Consider the following 21692-nt stretch of genomic DNA (forward strand, 5'->3'; position numbering starts at 1 on the left):
CAAGAGAGTCCTCCAGGAAAGTGAGGTCCACATGGGGAAGGTGCTGAGAATGCCTTGAATGTGCCTGATTTGATTTCAAAGAATAACTGATTTTTCAGACCTAGTAATAGTTGTACTTTATTCCCCCTCACCTTTCTTAATTAACACAAGGCTACTGAAAAAGCAGAAGATGTAATATCTTGCTACTCATATTATCTTGTTTAGACTGTTGTTATTTACCATAAGATAGAAGATAATTTGAAAAATAACTTTTGGAAATTCTGGTGGCAATAATTGCCGCATTTTCTCATTTCCCCCCTAGGAGTCGGTAAAACATTGAAGAAGATCAATAAGGCCATCGTCTCCAAGAAGAATAAAGATATTGTGACAGTGGCTAATGCAATGTTTGTGAAGAATGGCTCTAAAATCGAAATGCCTTTTGTTACAAGGAACAAAGATGTGTTTCAGTGTGAAGTCCGGAACGTGAACTTCAAGGATCCAGCCGCCGCCTGTGATTCCATCAATGCTTGGGTTAAAAACGAAACCAGGGGTGAGTGGTCATGTTCCCTGGGCAATATTTTGTATGATTTTACACTTTGTGAATGACAGTGTGGGTAAGACTCTGAGATTCTAACGTATGTCCGCAAGTCCAGCGGCCCTTCTGTTGCAAAAGGCCAGTACCCCATTGACTGGTCTGTCTTTTCCCTCTGAGCAGGCCCCACAACCTCAGTCTGCTTGCCTTTTCTTTTCATGACTCCACTCGTGTCTTTGGGGGATTTTTCTCCCTGTGACATGGACAGTAGAACAGAATACAGCCCCATAGACCCTCTTCTTTTCTCACTGCATCTCATCCCCAGAGTCCTTGCCCACTGGCTCTTGTTGTTTTTGAAATTTTTATTGCCTCTTTTCTGTCTCTTGTCTCCTTTGCCTGGAATGTCCTTCTCGGCCGTGAAGATTCAGGGTTGATCTCTCTCACCTTCCCGGCCTCTTGCTTCTCTCATCTCAGGAAGTAGGGGGCTCCTCTCTGGTTGTGATGGGCATGTGATTGTGCCTCTCCTCTGCCCCTTCATTATAGCGCTTGCCACGCTGCATAATGATCACTTGTTTACATGCATCTCTTCTCACATGGAGCTAGTAAATGTCTAACCTCAGCATTTCAAACCTGTTAATTTGTAAAGTGGAAGTTCAGGTGAAACCATTCAGGAGGAGAGGTAGCTCAGGACAACAGGGGAGAGTTACATCTAGAAATGTAGATTTGGAAACCAGTTGTCAAAGAAGGGAGAATTAACAGCACAGGAGAAGCAGCAAAAGAGACTCAACAGGGAGAAACTCAAAGACAAAACTTGGGGGAACTCCGGCTTTCAGGTCCTGTTTCTCACAATGTGGTCCCTGATGCACCTGCATGAGAATTACCAGGGGCATATGTTTGGAATGTAGACCACTGGACCCAACCTACTGAGTCAGAATCTCTAAGGGAGGGGCCTAACATGCTGCATTAAAACAAGTTCTTCCTTCGTCTACCTCCACCGCCCATCACCAGACTTACGTATGTAAATGTTTGGTAACCTTTCAAGGGACTAGTGAAGGGACGGGCAAAGAATGCTCTGGAGGGTGGATGAGAGCCAGGCTGGTTTGGGGAAATCCATGGTGTCCCTTCTCAACAGGATCCTGGACAGTGCAATAGTGAAACCATCAGGAGACCAACAAACGTGAAGGGTTTAGAGGTTTTTCTGAGCCTGTAGTTCTAAGAGCAGTGGGAGGAGGCTGATGGCACTGAGCAACTAGATGGCAGTTTGACTGTAGTGTGTTCACTGTGCCCTCCCAGCCTTCTAATGTACTATGTAATGTTGACAGTTTTCAAAGCACTTGAATGCACATCTTCTCTATCAACTGCTCACTGCATCTCTAGGGAACTGAGCACAGTGAGACCCGAACAGCACTTTTCAAGCCCATAGACTCAACTCCTTCTTTTAAGAAAAATATTTTGAATGCTCTCTTTACTCTCCTGAAATGAAATTTATGCCTAATATAACCTTCACACAACAGACACAAAACTTTAAAAATTAGTATGTATAATGTCGAACTATAATACAAGGAACAACAAAAGCCCTTTATATATACAGTTCAATAGGCAAACCCAGTGGTACAGAGGAAGACAAGTATGTTGTCCCCATGACATGGAAACCACATGCTGCATTATCATTGTTGATGCAGTTTTTTCTCTGAAATGGTGAAAAACTCTCAGTAAATTTCTGAATAAAACAAGCATAGTCTCTACTTGATTTATATGGTAGTCACATTCCTGGCAAATTTATTGCACATTAAAAGTATGCCTCCCAAAAGATACATGTGTTTACATGAAAAAGGAAGGTTCTGGGTTCAGATCATGGGAAACATATTTTCACCAATGTGAACATACAGCATGGTGTTTGAAAGTTATGCAGGAAGAGGACAATTCTTCCTTGTTTTGGGACTGTCGTGACAGTTCAGGACATGTCCCATCTCTGGCTACTGCTCATTCAACCAGAAGTGCTCCCACAAATTTCCAAACTGCCCCTTGGGGTGAATGGCCCCTCTGAGAACTACTTGCCTACCTGACAGGTCTTAGAAGGACCCTGGACACTGAACAGTCCATGTGCGAAGAACACCAAGTTCATTCTGTAGGCGCGGCATCTTCTGCCCTGCAGAGAGTGGAAGAACCCCCACAGAGGCCCTTTCCAGTGGCTGGGGACATGGGAATCGCCCCGCAGGGCTGCCCTGCCCACCTTTCTGCAGCCTCCCCTTCGCTGCCAGCACCACCCCCAACAGGTGCATCCTGCTACCTGAAATACTTCCCTGCCCCTTGTTAATGTCCGTTCGCTTTCACACTGTCCCATGAATAGCATAATAGTTAAAACTTAATCTCTGAGTTTGCATCTCAGTTCTGCTCTTTATTGGCTGTGCAATCTTTGGCAAGTTATTTCATGTCCCTGTGCCTCCGTGTCCTCATCTATAAAACAGAAACATCGTAGTGATACTCACTAGGATGGTTATAACAACATTAAGATTGTTATGGGGATAAATGTAATACATGTAAAGCATTTATCAAAGTGCCTGGCACTTAGCAAATGTTCAAGTGTGAGCTATTTTTATAGCCATTAGCCCATTCAGCTTCCTCAAGGCACCCATCCATCCCTGACCTTGCTGACCAGATCACATTCCCCTTATTTTGCCCTCACATCCTTGAGTACTTCCACTGCAAGGTAGTTATTACAACTGCAGCTTTACCCTCTTCCAAGTTCATTTGTGTTGGCCTCCACCGTGTAGATCCACAGCTCTTTGAGAGCAGGGTTCAATTTTTTTTTTTGTTTCATTTTCTTGTCTAAGAGAGTACATGGCACCTGATGGCACCTGGTAGGTAGGCATCTAAGGATGGATGGGTAAGTGGATGGCGAGTGTGTGTGTGGACCTGCGGATGGATGATGGGTGCATGTTTATGGCAGCTATGGATGGCAGGTGCCCCACCTGCCTCCTGCCTCCTTGCCTTTCTTCTCTTTCTCCCTTTATTGTTTCCTTTCATTTTTTTAATGCCTCCTTAGAATATTTTAGTCCTACCAGTGGCAATCAGAGGTTTTATTTATCTGAGCAAAAAGGGGCTGAAGAGATTTCTTCAGTACTGACTGTATGTTGAACATAGAGCTAGACAGGGGTTTTAAGAAATGAGTGACAGCGTCCTTGTTTTGTGCAATTTGTGGTTCATTTGGAAGAGACAGACACGTTAAACTTGTCTAGAATAAAATATCATGGTGTCATGGTGGTGCTGAGAATTGGGCTTTATGGGAGGGAACTCCTAAGAGGTGAGTAGGAAGGGTCAGAAAGATGTATAGAAGAGGAACCACTGAGCTTTGTCTGAAAGAGGCAGGTAGGGGTTGGACTGGGTGATGTTCCCAGCAAAGGCAAGAGACGTTCACTATGCGGGAATCAACTCTAAGGAGCTTGCTATCAATGGAGCACAGGGTTCTAACTTCCTTCCCAAAGTCTGTTCCCAGGGGCGGGCCTTGTATTGAGTAATGACTATTTATAACTTACACGATTTCCTTCAGATCCTGTGGTAAGGTGGCGTTGGTGCCCCCTTGTGGAAGTTAGGAGCAGTCATGAACCTGTCTTACTGAGCACACTGTGGGTCAGGGAAACCTGGGTCCGCTTCTCTACCACGATTTATTTAAATGTTTGTTTGTTGTACATCAGAATCTTCTTGCAATTCATTTAAAAGGACTTAAAGCTCTCCCAGCTGAGGTAGACGTTCTTGCATCATCAGAAACCGTTGGTTTTACTCTCACCATTTAATATATTACAACTTGCATTTATGGTATGCACTCCTTTTTTATTTTTTGTTTTTTGTTTTTAAACATGCTTGGGCTAAAGGCTACATTGAACTAATTTTTAATAGCTTTGGGTATTAGTGATATCTCTACACACACACATACAGCAGAAGCTTCAAATACGGAGCAAAAGGAACCTAAATGAAAAACCAGTGTCAGGCACAAGGGAGCATTTTGAAGGACATTTGTGACTTATCAGGAGCTCCCTAGAACAGCGGTTGTTGCTCCTTCTCTCCTGACACAAACAAGGTGGACCATCTTGACGTCTTGTGAAGATCATTTTCCTTCCAAATTAGGAGTTTTAGGACAGACACATTTCTTTTCATCTCTGTAATATTAGCACCTAGCTTGACCCCTGACCCATAAATGTAGACATCAATTTTAACTTCAGCTCTTCATTAGCCATAAGTTACAAATGAATGCACAACATTTCTAAAATCTTGAGAGAAATTAAGCATTTATCTTTGATAACATTACATGAGATAAAGTGTTCCTTTATTTAGACTGAGAGTAAATCAACTCAGTGGTTAAAATAACACGGCTACTTATCTTGTGCTGAACAAAAACCCTCACTGGTCATCAGATATGTCAGTTATTAGCAAAAATAGGGAAATTAATTAATAATTAAAGGCAGCTTATTTGGATGAGTAAAATTTTCTAAAGCATGGGGCTGAGAGGGCATAGGTATAAAAGGATTTCTTGATGAAGAGTTTGGTAATCCCTACCTAGAGGATCTCTAAGGTCTTTTCTGGTCTCTTATTTTTAACTTGTTTTCAGCTTTCATTTTTAGCAAGGAAAAAGAATTAGAAAGTATAAAGGAGTATTGTGAAAAATTGCTTTTTCAAATCTTCCAAGAAGTCCTTTGATTTCCCCTTCTACCTGACCCAGCAGCTGCCTTTGCCCGCACGTGACGTGCCAGCCCTCAGTCTCTTCTTTGCTCTGTGACTTCACAGGCAAGATCGACAACCTGCTCTCCCCGGACCTTATTGATGGCGTGCTCACAAGAATGGTCCTGGTCAATGCCCTGTATTTTAAGGGTCTGTGGAAATCACGGTTTCGACCCGAGAACACAAAGAAGCGTCCGTTTGTGGCAGCTGACGGGAAGTCCTACCAAGTGCCGATGCTAGCCCAGCTCTCTCTGTTCCGGAGCGGTAAGTTCACACCGAAGCTCGGTTCCAGAAGGCACCGGCTGCAGAAAAGCCCTTGAGTGCCTTCCCTGAGTTCAAGAGCTAACCTGCCTTTTTATTTTACCTTTTTAAAGAGCAAAGGAGGTGAGGGCAGGATTTTTTTTTTAAAAAGATCATGGTAGCCGTTGCATTATTTGCAAAGGTCATGTATCAACATATAACACATAGAGGCTTTTAGGTTAAAAATTGCAAGACGAAAGGGCAATTCACAAAGGTAGTGTAAGTGGACATTAAACATATAACAGTATTATCAACTCATCATTGGCCATCTTCTATTACCAAATTAAAAATAAGCAAAATCAGATTTCCATTTATCGAATTAGCAAAACTTACGAAGACGGACAAAGCCTCCAGCGGTGGCTCTGGCGTGGGGTTCGCGGGCACCCTTGAGCACCACTGGGGGCCAGGAGCTGTGGTCTGCAGGGCTTTCTCGAGCCCCTGCCCCAGCAGTCCCACGCCAAGGAAATGATGCTCTGAAGATAATCACACGCTAGCAAACAAGGAGCAACCAGATACATACATATAGTGGAACACATATGATAGACTTAGTTTTATATAAAGATTATAATATATGTTTGGTTGCAGACAAGTTATAGAACAGCAGATGCTGATTCATCTCATTTCAGTAAAATACTGGCTATATATATTCATACATCTATAAAGAGCTTGTTGGAGGATGTTCAATTTAATGTTTAACAGTAGTAGTTTTTCAAACGATATTTTTAAATTTTAATTTGAAATTTTCAAAAATATGTATTCATGTTGCAATTAGGAAAAAAAAAATGACCCATCTCTGCGGTTGTTCCTATACCATAGATCACTAAGTCTCGTGATTGCTTTTTAAACCTGGTTTTATTGAAGCATTTGTGGTCCAATTGCAGTTACTCTTCTTTTTACTTTATAAGTCAGCCTTGACGTCTCCGACCTATGCCTGGACCTGCGGGCCCCCAGGTATCTCCTTTGCATGCTCAGTATGTGGTAGTTTCAGGCACTGCCCAACGTTTTACCAACTGCCCAGTTCTTTTAATGAGAGAATGACTCATGAGAGGGATGCAGTAAGCAAAGCCCCTTTCCTCCTCACTTGTCAGTCTTCAGCCTTCTTGGTACAATTTTGTCATTCTCTCGATGAATTTTTTAAAAAGATAATATACATTTAAAACCCCTGCAGAAACACACCGTGAGACGCAACCGATAACAATAAAAGGCATTTCTGCCTCCGAGTCGCGGTCAGCGGAACGCCAGCATGGCCACAGCACAGGGCCAGGGCGAAGCCATTTCATTTTACTTTTGTACACGCTCTGCATTCCAACAAAATTAAAAGCAGGGGGGACTCATTTACTGTATGTTTTTATTGCTGAAAAACATGACGAATAAGTTAGTAGTGAAAGAAGAAAATGCAAGGCATTCTATGGGCATTCCCATGAAAGATTCAAGTGTTTGCATTTCCAGGAATGACTGTAACACACTTTTCTGGAGTATGTAGGATTCCCCGAGAGGAAACTATACCTCCCGGAAGCATTTCAGTAAAGAACCACTTTGTCTAAGGACATATGTGTGAGTTTTATAGAAAGTGGTATACAAATACATTTCTGTTATCAGAGGTCCCTGCTCTGTGCAACTGAGGTGCCGGACATCGTCCCTGACCTGTGTGCCCCACCCCGCACCCTGCCCTGAGCCCCGGGAAGCTACACCCGTCCACTCCGTTGCCCCCTGGCTTCCTGTCGGATTGGCTAGTGGGGCAAACCAGCAGGTGACAGAGATAAGGAGGGCGAGAAGGGCGAGGCCTCTGGCTTCCCAGCCCTGTCCGGCAGTCACCAGGGCCCTGCATCCCTCCACCAAGGTCCTACTCGGCTCCTGCCATCGGGGTGTGACCGGAAGCTCTGGGTTGCCTCGCCTGCCCTCACCCCTCCCAGCCGAGGGCTGGTCCGGGGGCCCCACTGTGTGTCGCCCAGGGCGCCATCCTTCATGGTTCCTCTGTACTCTGCCCCTGCTTTACAAGGGGTCCCCTCGTTAAACTCTGGTTTTCACAGAAAGACAGGGCAGGTTTGGCTGGTCAGGCAGCCACCATGGCCAGCCAGGGCTCAGAGCTGTGTGGCCCCAGTGAGGCCCGGCTCCAACCCAACACAGGGCCCCGGGGCCGGCCGTGGGGCGTGTCCTGGGCCTCGCCAAGCCTCCCTGGTCTGGGTCCCTTGGCAGAAGCATCACCATCCCATTCTCCATCAGTCTTTCCGTCTTCCCCCGCCTCCCAGGGTGTCGTCAGGATCCCTGAGAAGATTCACTTAGCAAACTGCAAGGCAGAGGGCAGACAGGAGAAGTGGGGGGACCCTTCTCACTTCTGTCCCGCAAACGTCAAGGATAAACGCTTGGAGGATAGAAACTTTTCCATTTAAAAAGCCTGAAAATCTGTTTCTAGTAGAAGTACACTTCATGCTTATTGCAAAATCCTCAAATACAACACTTATAAGGCAGAAAGTAAAGGTCCCCTATAATTCCATTTCGCAGCATGAAAACCCCTATTAAGTGCTAGGTATGGCATTTGCGACCTTTTCTATGGGTATATAAAATATGCCTAGGAGGCTTTTTGCATGCATAGGGTTACACTGTCATTTCTGTCCCATAATCTGCTTTATTTATTAGATAGTATATCTTGTAAAACCATTTTTTTTATGTCAGTTCCTGTGGATCTATGTGATCCTTGTATCAGTTGCTTTATATTCCACGGTATAACATGTTGTAATACCCTGCTGGTGGCCTCGACCTTTTTCCTGTACCCAACAACACGGCAGTGACCATTCCCGTACACAAATATTTAGATTCTTGTGTCAGAACATCTAAAGGTAATTTCCTTGCATAGACTTGCTGACTCAAAGTAGTTACAAATGTTTTGTCTTTATGGTTATGAATTTAGATGCAGAGATTTATTTTTTGTAAAAGACCACAAGGAATTCCAAAAATACATATGTATGTTTGTGTGTGTATCGGTATATTTCTAGATTTTGCTCTCCTCTGACCTTCCGGCTCATACCTACCTGCTCATTTTACTTCTCTGTTTGGTTGTGTCGTAAGTGCTGGTTCTGCAGAGAAATGCACTGTTGCCCTCAGCCACCCACTTCTCTGCCCGGCGCTCCTCAGCTCAGCACGGGCACCGGTGCTCACCCGGTTGCTTAAATTGTCGGCTTTCCACTTTCCCCAAACTCCCTTTGCTCTGGCCTGAAGACAGACTGTAGGCAGTGGAGCTATCTGTTGTGTTTTTTAACATACGTATTTCAATATCTACTGAAGTACAGCCCGAACAGTTCCTTAAGAACTCAGGAAATCCATTCAGCTACTTGTAGTAGAAGGTAATTAGAGGAACATTCATCCATCAGCCTTTCCGGAGAGTAAGTATCTAAGATACAGGGTCTGGCAGAAGGAAGGCCTGCTTGAGTGTGGTTGGTAAGGTAATAATATGGGTGTAATAATTTATGGTTTTAATTTGAACATTTCACCTAAAATGTCATAGGGTGTGCTTGAGTGTGATATGGTTATGTCACAGAAGTACATGCTTATGAATTCTGTAATAAAAGATTTTATAATAAAAAAAGGGTGTTATTTGTGCCGGACCCTGCAGTCTCCAACTTTACAGGCTGATAAGCATTCTTAGTGTCTCATCGAGCCTCGCTGCTACTTCCTCCCTTACAGGACTTAAAATAGGAATTGGAGGATTCTAGGGAGCTTTCCAGAAAAGCCGGCTCATCCCCAAAGCACCGCTGACAGAAAGTTCTAAATAATCTCTATATTTTTAATATTTGATTTTCTGCCTTTTATTTCTCATTAAAGGTTTGTCAATCACTGTTCATCTAAGAGCAGAGGCTGCTTTTCCCTTTTTCACGTCTTCCCTTCCCCTCAGAATGAACAGGCCTGCTTTGTTCACATTGTTATACCCTCTGTAGAAACTGTCCTCGTTAACCACACTCCGTCTGCGTCCCGGAAGGCACAGAGTGCAGAGCCTCGGGCAGGACGCTTTGAAGGGAGGCAGCCTGGGACCCTGCCCGCACACCAGCTTCCCGAATGCCCTTCCCTTTTGTGACACATTCTGCACAGGAGCTGGGCTCACCTGCAGCTTGGGGCTTTCTCTTGGTGGATTGACTGTTTCAACTGTTTGAGCAGCAACTGAACGCTCAAGAAGTGAAGTATTTCACAAAGTTACTGGCCTCAGTAGATGGAAGTTTTTGCCACCAATGCCTCCTGTGCTGAGCACTGTACATATATGTATTCTCATGTGGTGTTCACAGCTCTGTAACGTAGGTGCTGGTAGCCCATTGTATGGATACATAAACTAAGGCCTGGAGTGAAGGAATTCGCCCAAGTTCCAGAGAGAGTGTGTGTCAGAGCCAGCGTTTGAATCCAGGTTGTATCACTCCAGGTCTCGTGTGTTTGACCTCTGCGCCTGCACTCCATGAGACGACACTGTGAAAGCAGTACTTTAGTGGCCGAGTGGAAGGAGAGGACAGGTGTTGTTTTGTCTCCTGGCTCCTCAAGCCACCGAGTGAAGATGAGCATGGCGCGCTATGTTCTGAGGCATCCTAGCTGACATTTGCCCTCCACTCCTGCAATCAGAGGCAGACATGGGCCAGGGAGAAGTGAATGACCAGGCAGACGTGAGCAGCTGGACGCCAAGGTTCGTTAACAATGTCTCCAGTCAAGGGTGGATTAACTGGAGGCGGTAGAGGCCGCCCCCCACCCTCGAATGCCCTTGGCGCGTAAGTGTTTATTATTCATGACCCCAATCCTTATCTGAACATTAAACACTTCTGCAGGCAGTTAATGACTGCCTCCTTGTTCTTGCTTCACGCCTTGGCGTAATCACCTATAACTACTTCCCAGGTTTCAGTTTCTAAAAATTAGCTCTGCCAGAGTAGGGGCCTTATGTTTTCTTTGAGGATTAAAGGGCTTATTAGGAAGTAATTTTTTTTCCTTACTTTCCATTGATTTTCCAGTTTCTGCTGAGACCATTGTATTGCGCAGGGTAGAAGTAGATATGAAGGGTTCTGTATTCTTTCGTAGGCAGAATCGGCAATGTCAACCTGTAGCGTCTCACATTCTAATTGCTTGACTATTTTCATTATCTTTTATAGCTAAAAGGGTCTATTGTGTAACAAAGTTTGCTGTCTCTCTCCCTCCCCACCACCGTCTGTGGAGACCTGGCTAATGGATGTTACCTGTCTCAGGTGCAGTGATTGGCAAAGGCTGTCATCCCCAAAGAAAAGACAGTGAAAATCATGAGAGCAGTTCCTTTCTTGTTTCTCTCTTCCTTAAATACAGTGTCTTTCTATGTCACTTAGAGGAGGAAGAGAGGGCTTGGGGAAACCCATGATAGGCCAGGCCTTGCTTCATCCCTTACTTATGTTTTTCTCATTTGCTCATCTCAGCAACCCTACTGGGTACACACTTTTAACATTTCCGATACCTCCATCCTCTATACTAGGAGGCACACAGAGGTTAAATAACCACACCAAGGCCACCAGGTTCTTCTTTAAATGTTTTAAGAGTGTTTAGTAAAACTTTTCAGAAATCTACCATATATCTAGAAATGCTGGCTTTCCGTCTACCTCGTTCAATTCTATAAGTCGGTCATCACATGCCAGATGTAATGATTCCATGGGACCCTAGGGAGTTAGAAGCCTCTCTGGGTCTCATCCCCATGAGCGGGGCTTCTTGCCAGTGCCCATGGTAACTACACTCTTCCTCACTTGAATCGGTGATGCTCGGGTGTGCTGCTCAGTTGCTAAATGTTTTGAATATTTTATGTGGGATAAAAGGGGTCTAAGATCCAATTAGTTTGGGAAACCTGGGGATAACGAGAGTTAAACAGCTTTCTTCAGCATATCTCAGAGCCTTTATAATACTGATATTGCATTATCTGCAAGAAGATCCAAGGATCCAGTCCTTCCCAGATTTACTGAGATACGAAACCCAGTTTGTCTACCAAGTATCCTGCACGTCGCATGTTCTCTAGACAATATTTTGACAAATGCTGGTTTAAATCATTCTTGGGTTTTTATTAGTAAGTACCATAAAGTATCTAAGAGCCCTAACGATAGTTACTGGAATGAATGAAGAGCGAGTAGGGAGTCAGGGTAGCGAAGTAGGAAGGCAGACTTTGGCGTTAGATACCCGAGCCTGAGTCCTTGGGCTCCACTTCTTAGCTGTGTGTCTGTTGGCAAATGCGAAATGTGCTGAAGTCTTTGGCATGGGCCTGGCACAGAGTGGGCCCTGAACAGTGGAAGGTGTTTATCCCCTCCCTCCCTCCTCTTCAACATGCACACATAGGCTCGGCCAAAGAATCCCTCTAGGGCAGCTCAGCTCAAATCCATCCCTTTATTCCTATGATAAGGGTCAACTTCTTGTGAAGCAGTGTATTCTAAGTGCCTTGTGATCTAGTTAATCTCTCCTCAACAGAATTCATGTACTTTTAGTGCCGCCCAAAGTCATTCTGTTAAGACAAGTCTAAACAGAAGAAAGGGAATTCTTTACCAGGAAAGGAAAAAATAATTGTCCTTACCTTGTCTCCTGAGGAAGCTAATTTTGGAAAAGGGAAGTTCTCAAACTACATTGCCCTCTTCCCTCTGAAGCTCCCCCGGTGGGCAGCAATCAGTCATGCCACATCTGGCCATCATCAAGGACACGCTGAGCCTGCCTCTGATTTCTTTAGGGTCGGCAAGCACCCCCAATGGCCTGTGGTACAACTTCATTGAGCTGCCCTACCACGGAGAGAGCATCAGCATGCTGATTGCGCTGCCAAGCGAGAGCTCCACCCCGCTCTCGGCCATCATCCCTCACATCAACACCAAGACCATCGACAGCTGGACCAGCATGATGGTGCCCAAGAGGGTGCAGGTCGTTCTGCCCAAGTAAGTGGCCCCTTCCCTTAAAGGAGAAGAAAACAGGAGTGCTAGTCCTTAATAGTGACTGTGTCAGATACCAGACAACACGAGGCTAAAACCTGGCCCGTCGCGAAGCCCATTTTGCAGTATAGAGCCACAGGGCAGGACTAAAAGGCTGTGCTTCTGGAAAGGTCTGTTGTTATCCCTGTGCCTCTGGGTAACCCCGTGTCAGGCTAACAACCTTGGAGGAGGAGAGAGGGCAGCCGGCCTCTGAGCTGCCACAAACCCACAAGCTCCTAACATACCTCGTTCTGTTCAAAGACTGAGAAACTCATGCCATCATACTAGTCTGATGAAATTATAATGAAGTTTAGTCATGTTCTGTTTTTTGATAAGGAGCTTCATTGCAGTTACTTAAGTTTTAGCTGGAAGAGGCTGAAGGACACGGTCCAAAAGCTATGCAATACAGTCAAACTTCATCTTGAAACATCTCCCATCTCAAAAAATCCAGTTCTCGAATAGCCTTCCAGAGCAAATTAAGTTCAAGAAATGAGTTCCACTGTATTTTGACCAGGCAGAATTCGTACACTAGTATCTAGGGAAGTTTTTCTCTTATACCCTGAAAGTATAAGATATATGGAACCTGAGCTGTTAAGACTTGAATGCAAGGGAAAAATACCATATTCTGCCATGTATAATGAGTATTTTTTTTGCCCAAATTTTTGATAGGAAAATAAGCATACGCATTATACATGGGTAGTGCCTGAAATGCCTTGTATCTGTTCTTGTGCTTTGTAATTATTTGTTACATAAAATTTCTTATACCATAATATTAATGTTTAAAAATTAATGCTAAAAATTCCTTTATAATACAGGAAACAAGTATATAAGTTTAAATGAATAAAAAATTAAATTAAAAAATTAAAACGGAAGATTTTTTCCCTGAAACTTTGGGCCAAATTGTGGGTGCACATTACACACAGCAAAATATAGTAACCCAGATTCTGTCTGAATCCTAAATTTCTAACAGGTCAGAGCATGCTTTGCCCAGACCTGTGAGGGGTCCCCTTTTATGAACTTTTTAATACGAGTGTTTAACCCATCTCTATGGCTTTTAACCACCCAGCCTCAGTGGCGTGGACGTGGTTCCTTCCATTTCTAACAGCTCTTCATTTCCAGTCACTGAGTTAAGAAATCAGAGAAGTACATTGATAATAAGTATTAGTAATCCTCCCAACATTATTTTTTGTTATAAAACAAGCCTGCACATAGGCAGTGCTCAATATCAGTGAATCAGATGCTGACGTTGTAGGTAAATTACAGTTATAATGGTAAATCACCATTCCAGCCCATTTGTGATCAGAATCTGTTCACCTACCCTGTTGTTCTCATGCAGGATGTGATCACATCTGGTAAAGCGTCCTCTGATGACACGTGTAATAGCTGACATACGTGTGGCTATAGGCCAGATATCCAAATTGTATTACACACACACACAATACCATGACACCTATTTCTAATGCTTTCTCTCATTTTAACAGTAAGATGCTTTCAGAATCCCACCATGAACTAGTGGGAAGGTATCTCCTCTCTTTTGACCATCCCTGTCCCGATTAGGATGGTAGTTCTTACCGCAGCCAAGATGACGGCTCTTTGGTTGAATATGGGGAAGAGCAGTAGACATTGCAGAGTGCAGACACTTGTCAACAACATACATCTCTCCGTCAGCACAAGGGACGGTGCCTCTGTGGGTCCTCCCAAGATTAGAATAGGGAGCTTGTTGCGCCTGAGGGTAAGAGGGCGCCTACTTGCTGTCACTTACGTGCTACTGATGCCAGCTCAGGGTTTGAGGAATGAGTTGTTCTCAGCTTGCCCTGTGATTAAAATTTTCAATACAGTTTCGATTGGTGTTCAGGGCTACTTAAAAAAGAATCTGTAAACATTTTCCACTGGCACTGCTAGTATCATGTATAGTCTAATGATTCCCCCCCTGTTTTCTGCCTTCATGCTAGGTTCACAGCTACAGCACAAACAGATCTGAAGGAGCCGCTGAAAGTTCTTGGCATCACTGAGATGTTTGATCCATCCAAGGCAAATTTTGCAAAAATAACAAGTACGTTCAGTTTAAAACTTATTCTTCAACATGAAGACTGTGTTGCAAACTGAGTTTCTGATTTGTTCAGAAAGAAAAGGACAGAATTATGAATGTGTTGCCCTAAAACTCACCCAGGTATAATTTGATGTGTCACCCAATGGTGCTGTTGAGCCTTAATCACTCAAATCAGCATGTCAGTCATCCCTGCGTTTCATGTGTTCATTTCCTATGCAGCCCAAGTGACTCTACGCAGTTAAAGAAGCATTTTATGTATTGTCTCTAATACCTAAAAATTTGGCTCTTAATTAGGTATTAGTTTTTTTTTTCCAAATGCACACATTTTCCCTGTGCTTGAAAAATTAAGATAGTTTAGGCTCTCAAATTCGTATTTCCACCAGATAACAGTAGGCATACACAATATCTAGGTATGTATTTTGTCATTTCATGCCCATGAATCTGACATAATATAAATTCAAAGGAGTCTGATTAGAATTTTTTTTAATTTTTTTTTTCCCAAACATCTAGAACCCAGCTGGTATGATATCCCTTCTTTTGCTAACACAGGTACCTTTCCCTGGAGCCATGTTTGAATGGTCTGTCCTTTGTTTTTTCAGTTTGGAACATAACAACCTCCTCCCAAAGAAAAGTCATGGCTTAAACATTATTTGCACTCCATTTTATATTTTTCCCCTTGAGTGAGAAGCAATCAGCAGCCTCAGTTGCCCACTAGTGAACACCTGAATGCTGATCCTGGGGATAAACTTGACACCCACCCCATCAACGCCCTGCACAAGTCCCCCCACCTCCTGTTTGCCAAACGCTCCTGCCCATTCGTCCCAGCTTGCATTTCCTGGGAACTTGTTTGAAATGCACTGTGTTGAATCTGACCCAGACCTACTGAATCAGAATCTTCACTTTACCAAACTCTTCAGCCCAATAACGTTTGAGAAGCACTACTAACCTGCACTTTCTCCTTCAGGGTTATCCTGTGTAGCCTAAACGCTACACAGTGTCCCCAGGGACTTACAGGTGTTCTGAGGGAAGACCTGGTACCCAAAATTCTCCTGAGACATTCTGATTAAGCCTGCAGGTGACTTGGGCCCTGAAAAGGTGCCTCTCTCTCACCAGTGGTCAAATGAGTCAAATTGGTCAAATGAGAGCCAGCATCAATGTAGACAATTTATAAACAGATGACGAATTTGGGGTGGTGAACGCACAATACAATATACAGTTGATGGATTGTAGAATTGTACACCTGAAAGCTATATAATTTTATTTACTCATGCCACCCCAATAAATTCAAAAAATGAAATAAAATAAAATAAAACCAGATGACACAGAAAGCACTGTTTCCTTTTGCATCCAGATCCATGTCTGGTCAAGACTGACATTGACCTCCATTTGCCTTGTCCCTGAAGCTGTGCCCAGTGGGTCTCGCTGGGGTGGAAGGGGTTTGCTGAGAAGGAAAATGAATTCACCAGAAGGTTCCAGCTGCAAAACTGCATTTCTGAGTCTGGCCCTCACCACACTTTGAACTCTTCTCCTGCTTGACCCTCTTCTCTCACTTAACATGCCTGTGGAATGAGTGGCTTTTGTAAAAAGCCAGCACTTAGTCTACCACTAAGTAGCCATGTGGTTTGAGAGCAGATTTTTTAAACACTTGGAGCCTCAGTTTCCCCTTCAATAAATGCCATCTGAAATCCCTCCTGGATCTGACATTATGTAAGTGAAAAATAATGTTGGCTTGCTGGTTCCTTTTTTAAAGCTCTGCTCTTTTTTTATTTTTATTTTTTAAATAAGATCCTTAGTGATAAAACTGAATTGCTAGAGGCACTAACATATTTGGGGTCAGGGCCTCCCTCCTCTTAAGTGATCTCACAGTTCACATGACAGATGCTGCAGGTGACAGTTGTCCTACAGCCTTTACTCGCCGGGACTGGAAGAGGTCACTTCTCCTCTGACTCCTTTTAAGAACTGGCATCTGCCCTGGCTGAGGTTCCTTTTCCAGCTAAACAGATGGTTTGCATATCAAACAAATGCTGTTTTTGTCTTATTTTCTGGAAACAGGGTCTGAAAACCTTCATATTTCTCACATCTTGCAAAAAGCAAAAATCGAAGTCAGTGAAGATGGAACCAAAGCTTCAGCAGTAACAAGTAAGCCGGGTGCTGTGGTGGGGCTGGACCTGGTGCAGGGGGGCAAGGTCACCATCGACTTCCGGTCGGGTCCTGTGGGGTGACTGGGAGAGACAGTGGGGAATTGAGACAGATGACAGATTGAGGACCTATGTCCATGAAGCTTGAAGTCTGTTTTATTAAGGGAAGTACTTCAGTGAGAGAAATTCCTCTAGTACAAGAGTCGACAAACTTCTGTAAAGAGCTAAACTGTGTATTTTCTGCTTTGTGGGCCATACTGTCCCCAAAGCAGCTTCTCAACGTTGCCACTGTAGTGACAGGACAGCACAGACGACACAAGCACATGGGTGTGGCTGTTTATTTAGAACGTGATAAAAACAGGATCTGACCCCTACTCTTGGCCTGAGCACCGTAATTTGCTGAATTCTGCTCTCAGAAGGATAGAGCGTATTCTGGCTTCTTATTGGCAGAAAAGATCAATCTTCAGATTGAAAAATAAAATAATAGTACTTACTAATAGGAAGATAGTCAATCAGCTTTATCTCGGACAAAGTGAAGAATTAGCCCGCAGCTATTGAATGGCACCAGGATCGCTGTGCAGCCTTTCTTGATCATTTGAACATCCACATCTGCTTTCTCCTTGATGGCTTATATAATGGAGAAACTAGAACAGCCTTAGGTTGTCTTTTTTTTCACCCTAATTATCCACATGAGATTGCCTGAATAGATACGACCAAGCTCTGCAAGCTCATAAAGTGAATAATATCTCAGCTACACTTGTAACTGGGTCAAATATTTCTGGTCATTAAAAGGTACACCCACAATAGACACTTTATTGCCTTTCTAAAACAAACATTTAATATTCCTTTAAAATAGCATTTAAAACACAGACCCAGAATAAGAGGGCTTGGGATTTTTAAGATGACTCTTGTCTTTTCTAGGTTGTGACACCTAAATTTTGCCAAAGCTGTTGACCAGTTTTGCCAACCAGCCACATAACTTGCAGGGCCCTACACAAAATGAAAATTTGTGTGGATCCCCTTGTTCAAAACTGATTACAAATTTCAAGACGGCAGCAGCAGATGAAACCAAGCACACTCAACCAAGTGTGGGGCCCTTGTGAGTGCGGGGCCCTGTGTAACTGCCCGGGTCCCATCCACGCGAGGCCCAGGCCTGCTATATTCGTCTTCTGGGGCTGCCATAACAGAATGGGTGCCTTAGCAACAGAAGCTTATTTCTTGCACTTCTGGAGGCTGAGGTCCAAGATCAAGGTGCTGGCAGGGTCTCTTCAGTCGTCTCTCCTTGGCTTGCAGTGGCCACCTCTCACCATGTCCTCATGCGGCCTTTTCTCTGCGTGCCTACATCCCTGGTGTCTCCCTCTCTTCTTATAAGGACACCAGTTTTAATGGATGAGGGCCCTACCTTCATGACCTCATGTAAACAAATACCTCCTTAAAGGCCCTCTGTCCAAATACAGTCACATGGGGGATTAGGGTTTAAACATACAAAGTTTGAGGGGATTCAGTTTAGCCTATAACACCTGCTAACTACTGAGCTGTTTTTATAACCCCGGGCTGAATGGTTTACCCCAACATAGCTGCAGATGTTTCCTTTGGAACATCAAGCCCGAGCCATTAATGCTTTCTGGGCTTGGAACAAGCAGAGCGGGTCATCGCAGCAAGCATGGGGCAGCTATGCCTGGCACTACCCTCTGGCAAGGGTAATAAGCCTCCTTTTCATAAGAAGGCTTATTAAAGTCAAGCCACTGTTGGTAAGCATGGCAGAGTGAGCACGTCTAAGACCATAAACTGAAGAAGTTTGCTTTCTACGTTCAATGTCTACAGCAGATGAGCTGAACACCACAGTTGGTCCCAGTTGAGTGCCCTCTGTTGCCACTGGGAGGGAAACCTAGATCATGCCAGAGGAAGAGGCATAGTCTCTTCATGGCTGAGCACGAAGCTGGGCCTTGATACACTGAAGGGATTGGGAGAGGCCGAAAGGACCAGCGGCTTTCATCAGGGAGGCGGATGGAATAAGTAAACACAGGCAAAGCTGACAGTGAATGTGCATTGGGTGTTTATTAAGTGACAAGCACTAGGCTGAGAGCCGTAATATGTTTATGTCATTTAATCCTCATGAAAACCCAAAAAGGAGTAAGTCCGTTTGTTAAAGAAGATGGTGCTTGCGTAGACTGAACGAGATGGTAAATGTATAGGGCCTGGCCCACGGTGGGTGTTCAGTAAATGGTGACTAGTGGGCCTGTTGTTAAGCATATTCTCAAACACCAGCATCAAGGACCCATCAGGCCAGCTGCCATGCTGGCCGCACGTTGGACGTACAACATGTTTCCTTTTCTTCCCACAGCTGCGATTCTAATTGCAAGGTCATCTCCTCCCTGGTTCATAGTGGACAGACCTTTTCTATTTTTCATCCGACACAATCCTACAGGTAAGCAATTCTCCCCTTCCACTGGTCACAGCCTGCTAGAGTTCAGAAAGGTGAATCGTCATTGTGGTTCAGTCCAATAGTGCTGCTTTCAGTCCCTCCCCTGTGTGGCAGCTGTCGTAAACACTTCGAATAGTAGAACCACACACCTGGGAGAGAGAGGAAAATCAGGCTTTTCACAAAGGGTGATGGAATCATTTAAAAAAGGACAAGATATTTTTATGTTTATGTTGTTTTGTTTTATTTTTAACAGAGAGCTCTGCAACCCTTTGGGGCACTTTCAACACTATTGATTTTTTTAAAAATAAATTCAGTAGTTAAATTTTATAAGAAGCTGGATGTCATCAGCCTTTGGAAGCCCGCTCTATGGTTATGACTTGAGATTTGTTATTTCAGTCGATCTTGGCTCTGTGAGTCATTGGTTCAAACTTCAGCTCGATCTTGAAGGATAACAGCAGTTCCCAGCTCTGGTACAATTTTGAAGAATAAATAAGATTGTCTTTGTGGAGAGGTTGGCTTCATGTTGGTACAGGGTAGAAACTAATACATTTAACTTTTTACTCTTTTTTAAATCAATAATGTCAGCTACTTCCTTATCCTCTTGTCTCATTGCATTTTTAATGTCATAATTAGTGTGCACTTGAACCAAACAGCCCACTATGGGAGCCTCTTGCCACATGTGGCTCTTTCACGTTAACGTCCAATTAATTTAAATGAAATATAATTAAAAATGTAATTGCTTAGTCACACTAGCCATATTTCAAGGGCTCATTAGCTACATATGACTAGTGGTTCCTCTATTGGACCATGAAGATATAAACCATTCCCAACATTGAATGAAGTTCTATTGAAAGCAGTAGGTTAAACTCAGCCCAGAACCTTCCTTTAAATATAGCTTTCATCTCATTTTAAAAAACTGTTTTATACTTATGCATTGTTTTCCTTGAATTCCGTAGGTGCCTTCTTATTCATGGGGCAGATAAACAAACCTTGAGAAGTAATACAGAAGAAGCCATGCAAAGCAAAAGCAAACTCAACTTTGCTGTGAAGAGAAGGCTCCGGGCCTACGTCTTTCATAGTTCTGTTAAATATTTTGTACATTACTTTCTTTTTCAAAACTAGTTCCTAAGAACGGAGAGTCAATGATGCAAGCATTTCTATTTCAGGATGTGTTAAAGGGGAAAAAAGGGCAGGACAGCTGGAACACTGTACTGAGAAATGAATAGAAAGGCTTCCAAATGTTTAAAAGATTCCTTAAACTACTGAGTGGTTACCTAGGTAACAACCCTCTTGAGTATTTACTGTCCAGTTCAGGATTTTTGTTTTGTTTTGTTTATATGTATGGCTTTGCAGAGGAAATTTAATCAGTGTGACAATGGGAAAAGACATTTTATGGTAGCTTTTACATTTTTATGAAAAAATATTATTGGCCTTTTTTAATTATTATTTTTTTGGGGTCTCATCCAAAGTCTTGATAGTAAGCATTCTTTGGGGGGTAGAAATAGTGAAATCTCTAGCCTCTATGTGTTTTTGATGTTGTTGTTGTCATTGTTGTTTTATATAATGCATGTATTCACTAAAATAAAGTTTTAAAAACTAATGTCTTGCTAGACAAGGTTTGCTGTTGTGCAGTGTGCCTGTCGCTACTGGTCTGTACTCTTTGGATTTGCATTTTTTTGTATTTTGTACAAAGTAAAAATAAAGTGTTATGAGTAGTTAAAAACAAAGCTATTTCTCTGCTATTTGAAAATACAACACGAGAAGCAGCCTTTTATAAAGACTTCAGCCTCTTCTAATAACACTTAGCACTTCGGTAAGCTGCAGAAAAACCAAAGCCCTCAGCTTTTTCCTCCAAACCTGACAATCAAATACTGTTCTCTGCTTCACCCCTTCTCCGTGTCTAGATCACTTCAGAGAAATAACCATCTCGTTAAAGCACTTCTAATCTCAGCTGCCTGTTCACTCAAGTGAGGGCCAAGTATTATCAGCAAAAGCACGGATTTTGAAACCAAATGCAGAAAGAAGTTGCTGGGGACTAATATACTTTGAAAATTGGAGTGAACCGTGGATGTGTCACTTTCGGTGACAGGCTGGAGGGTTAATTTTTTTAAGCGACAAGATTTTTTTTGAGAACTAATCACAATTCTAATGTTACCATTTTTTATTTGCCTGTTTCCCCCCTACTAATTTCTTCAATATTTGGGTAGTCTTATCTAAATCAGAATCGTTTAAAATACTTTTTTATCAGTACTTAAAAACATGTTTTTAATCCTCACCTGAGGATATGCTTACTGATTTTAGAGAGAGAGGAAGGGAGAGAGAGAGAGAGAGAGACATCGATGAGTTGTCTGCTGTACATGCCCTGACAGAGGACTTAACCCACAACCTAGATATGTGCTCTGATGGGGAGTCAAACCTGCCACCTTTTCTGGTGTATACGACAACACTCCAACCAACTGAGCCACCCTGCCAGGGCGACCTAAAAACATATGTTTAACCCATGAACTCTACTCATCACTCCTTACATATTAAAATTTCACATTCAACACTCCACCAATTTGCTGTTTGTAATTCTTACTTGTCACATGGGCTGTGCATTGTGATTTGCAACTAAGTATGGATACTT

The 21692-nt window shown here is 43.3% G+C and overlaps 1 protein-coding gene across 1 annotated transcript in view; it reads left to right on the forward strand.

Annotated features, from left to right (window-relative positions):
- SERPINE2 (serpin family E member 2) overlaps positions 1–20793 on the forward strand; it is a 56160-nt gene extending 35367 nt beyond the window's left edge. The window contains exons 3-9 of the mRNA XM_054585611.1: positions 302–529; positions 5294–5491; positions 12222–12420; positions 14406–14506; positions 16556–16642; positions 18986–19069; positions 20023–20793. Coding sequence (XP_054441586.1) covers positions 302–529; positions 5294–5491; positions 12222–12420; positions 14406–14506; positions 16556–16642; positions 18986–19069; positions 20023–20060 — 935 coding nt within the window. The 3' untranslated portion in view covers positions 20061–20793. The remainder of the gene's footprint in view (positions 1–301; positions 530–5293; positions 5492–12221; positions 12421–14405; positions 14507–16555; positions 16643–18985; positions 19070–20022) is intronic.
- The last annotated feature ends 899 nt before the right edge of the window (positions 20794–21692 follow it).

This window comes from Pteronotus mesoamericanus, unplaced genomic scaffold (genome assembly GCF_021234165.1).
Source record: "Pteronotus mesoamericanus isolate MK-2021 breed Mesoamerican mustached bat unplaced genomic scaffold, CSHL_Meso_final contig_90, whole genome shotgun sequence".
NCBI classification, from domain to species: domain Eukaryota; kingdom Metazoa; phylum Chordata; class Mammalia; order Chiroptera; family Mormoopidae; genus Pteronotus; species Pteronotus mesoamericanus.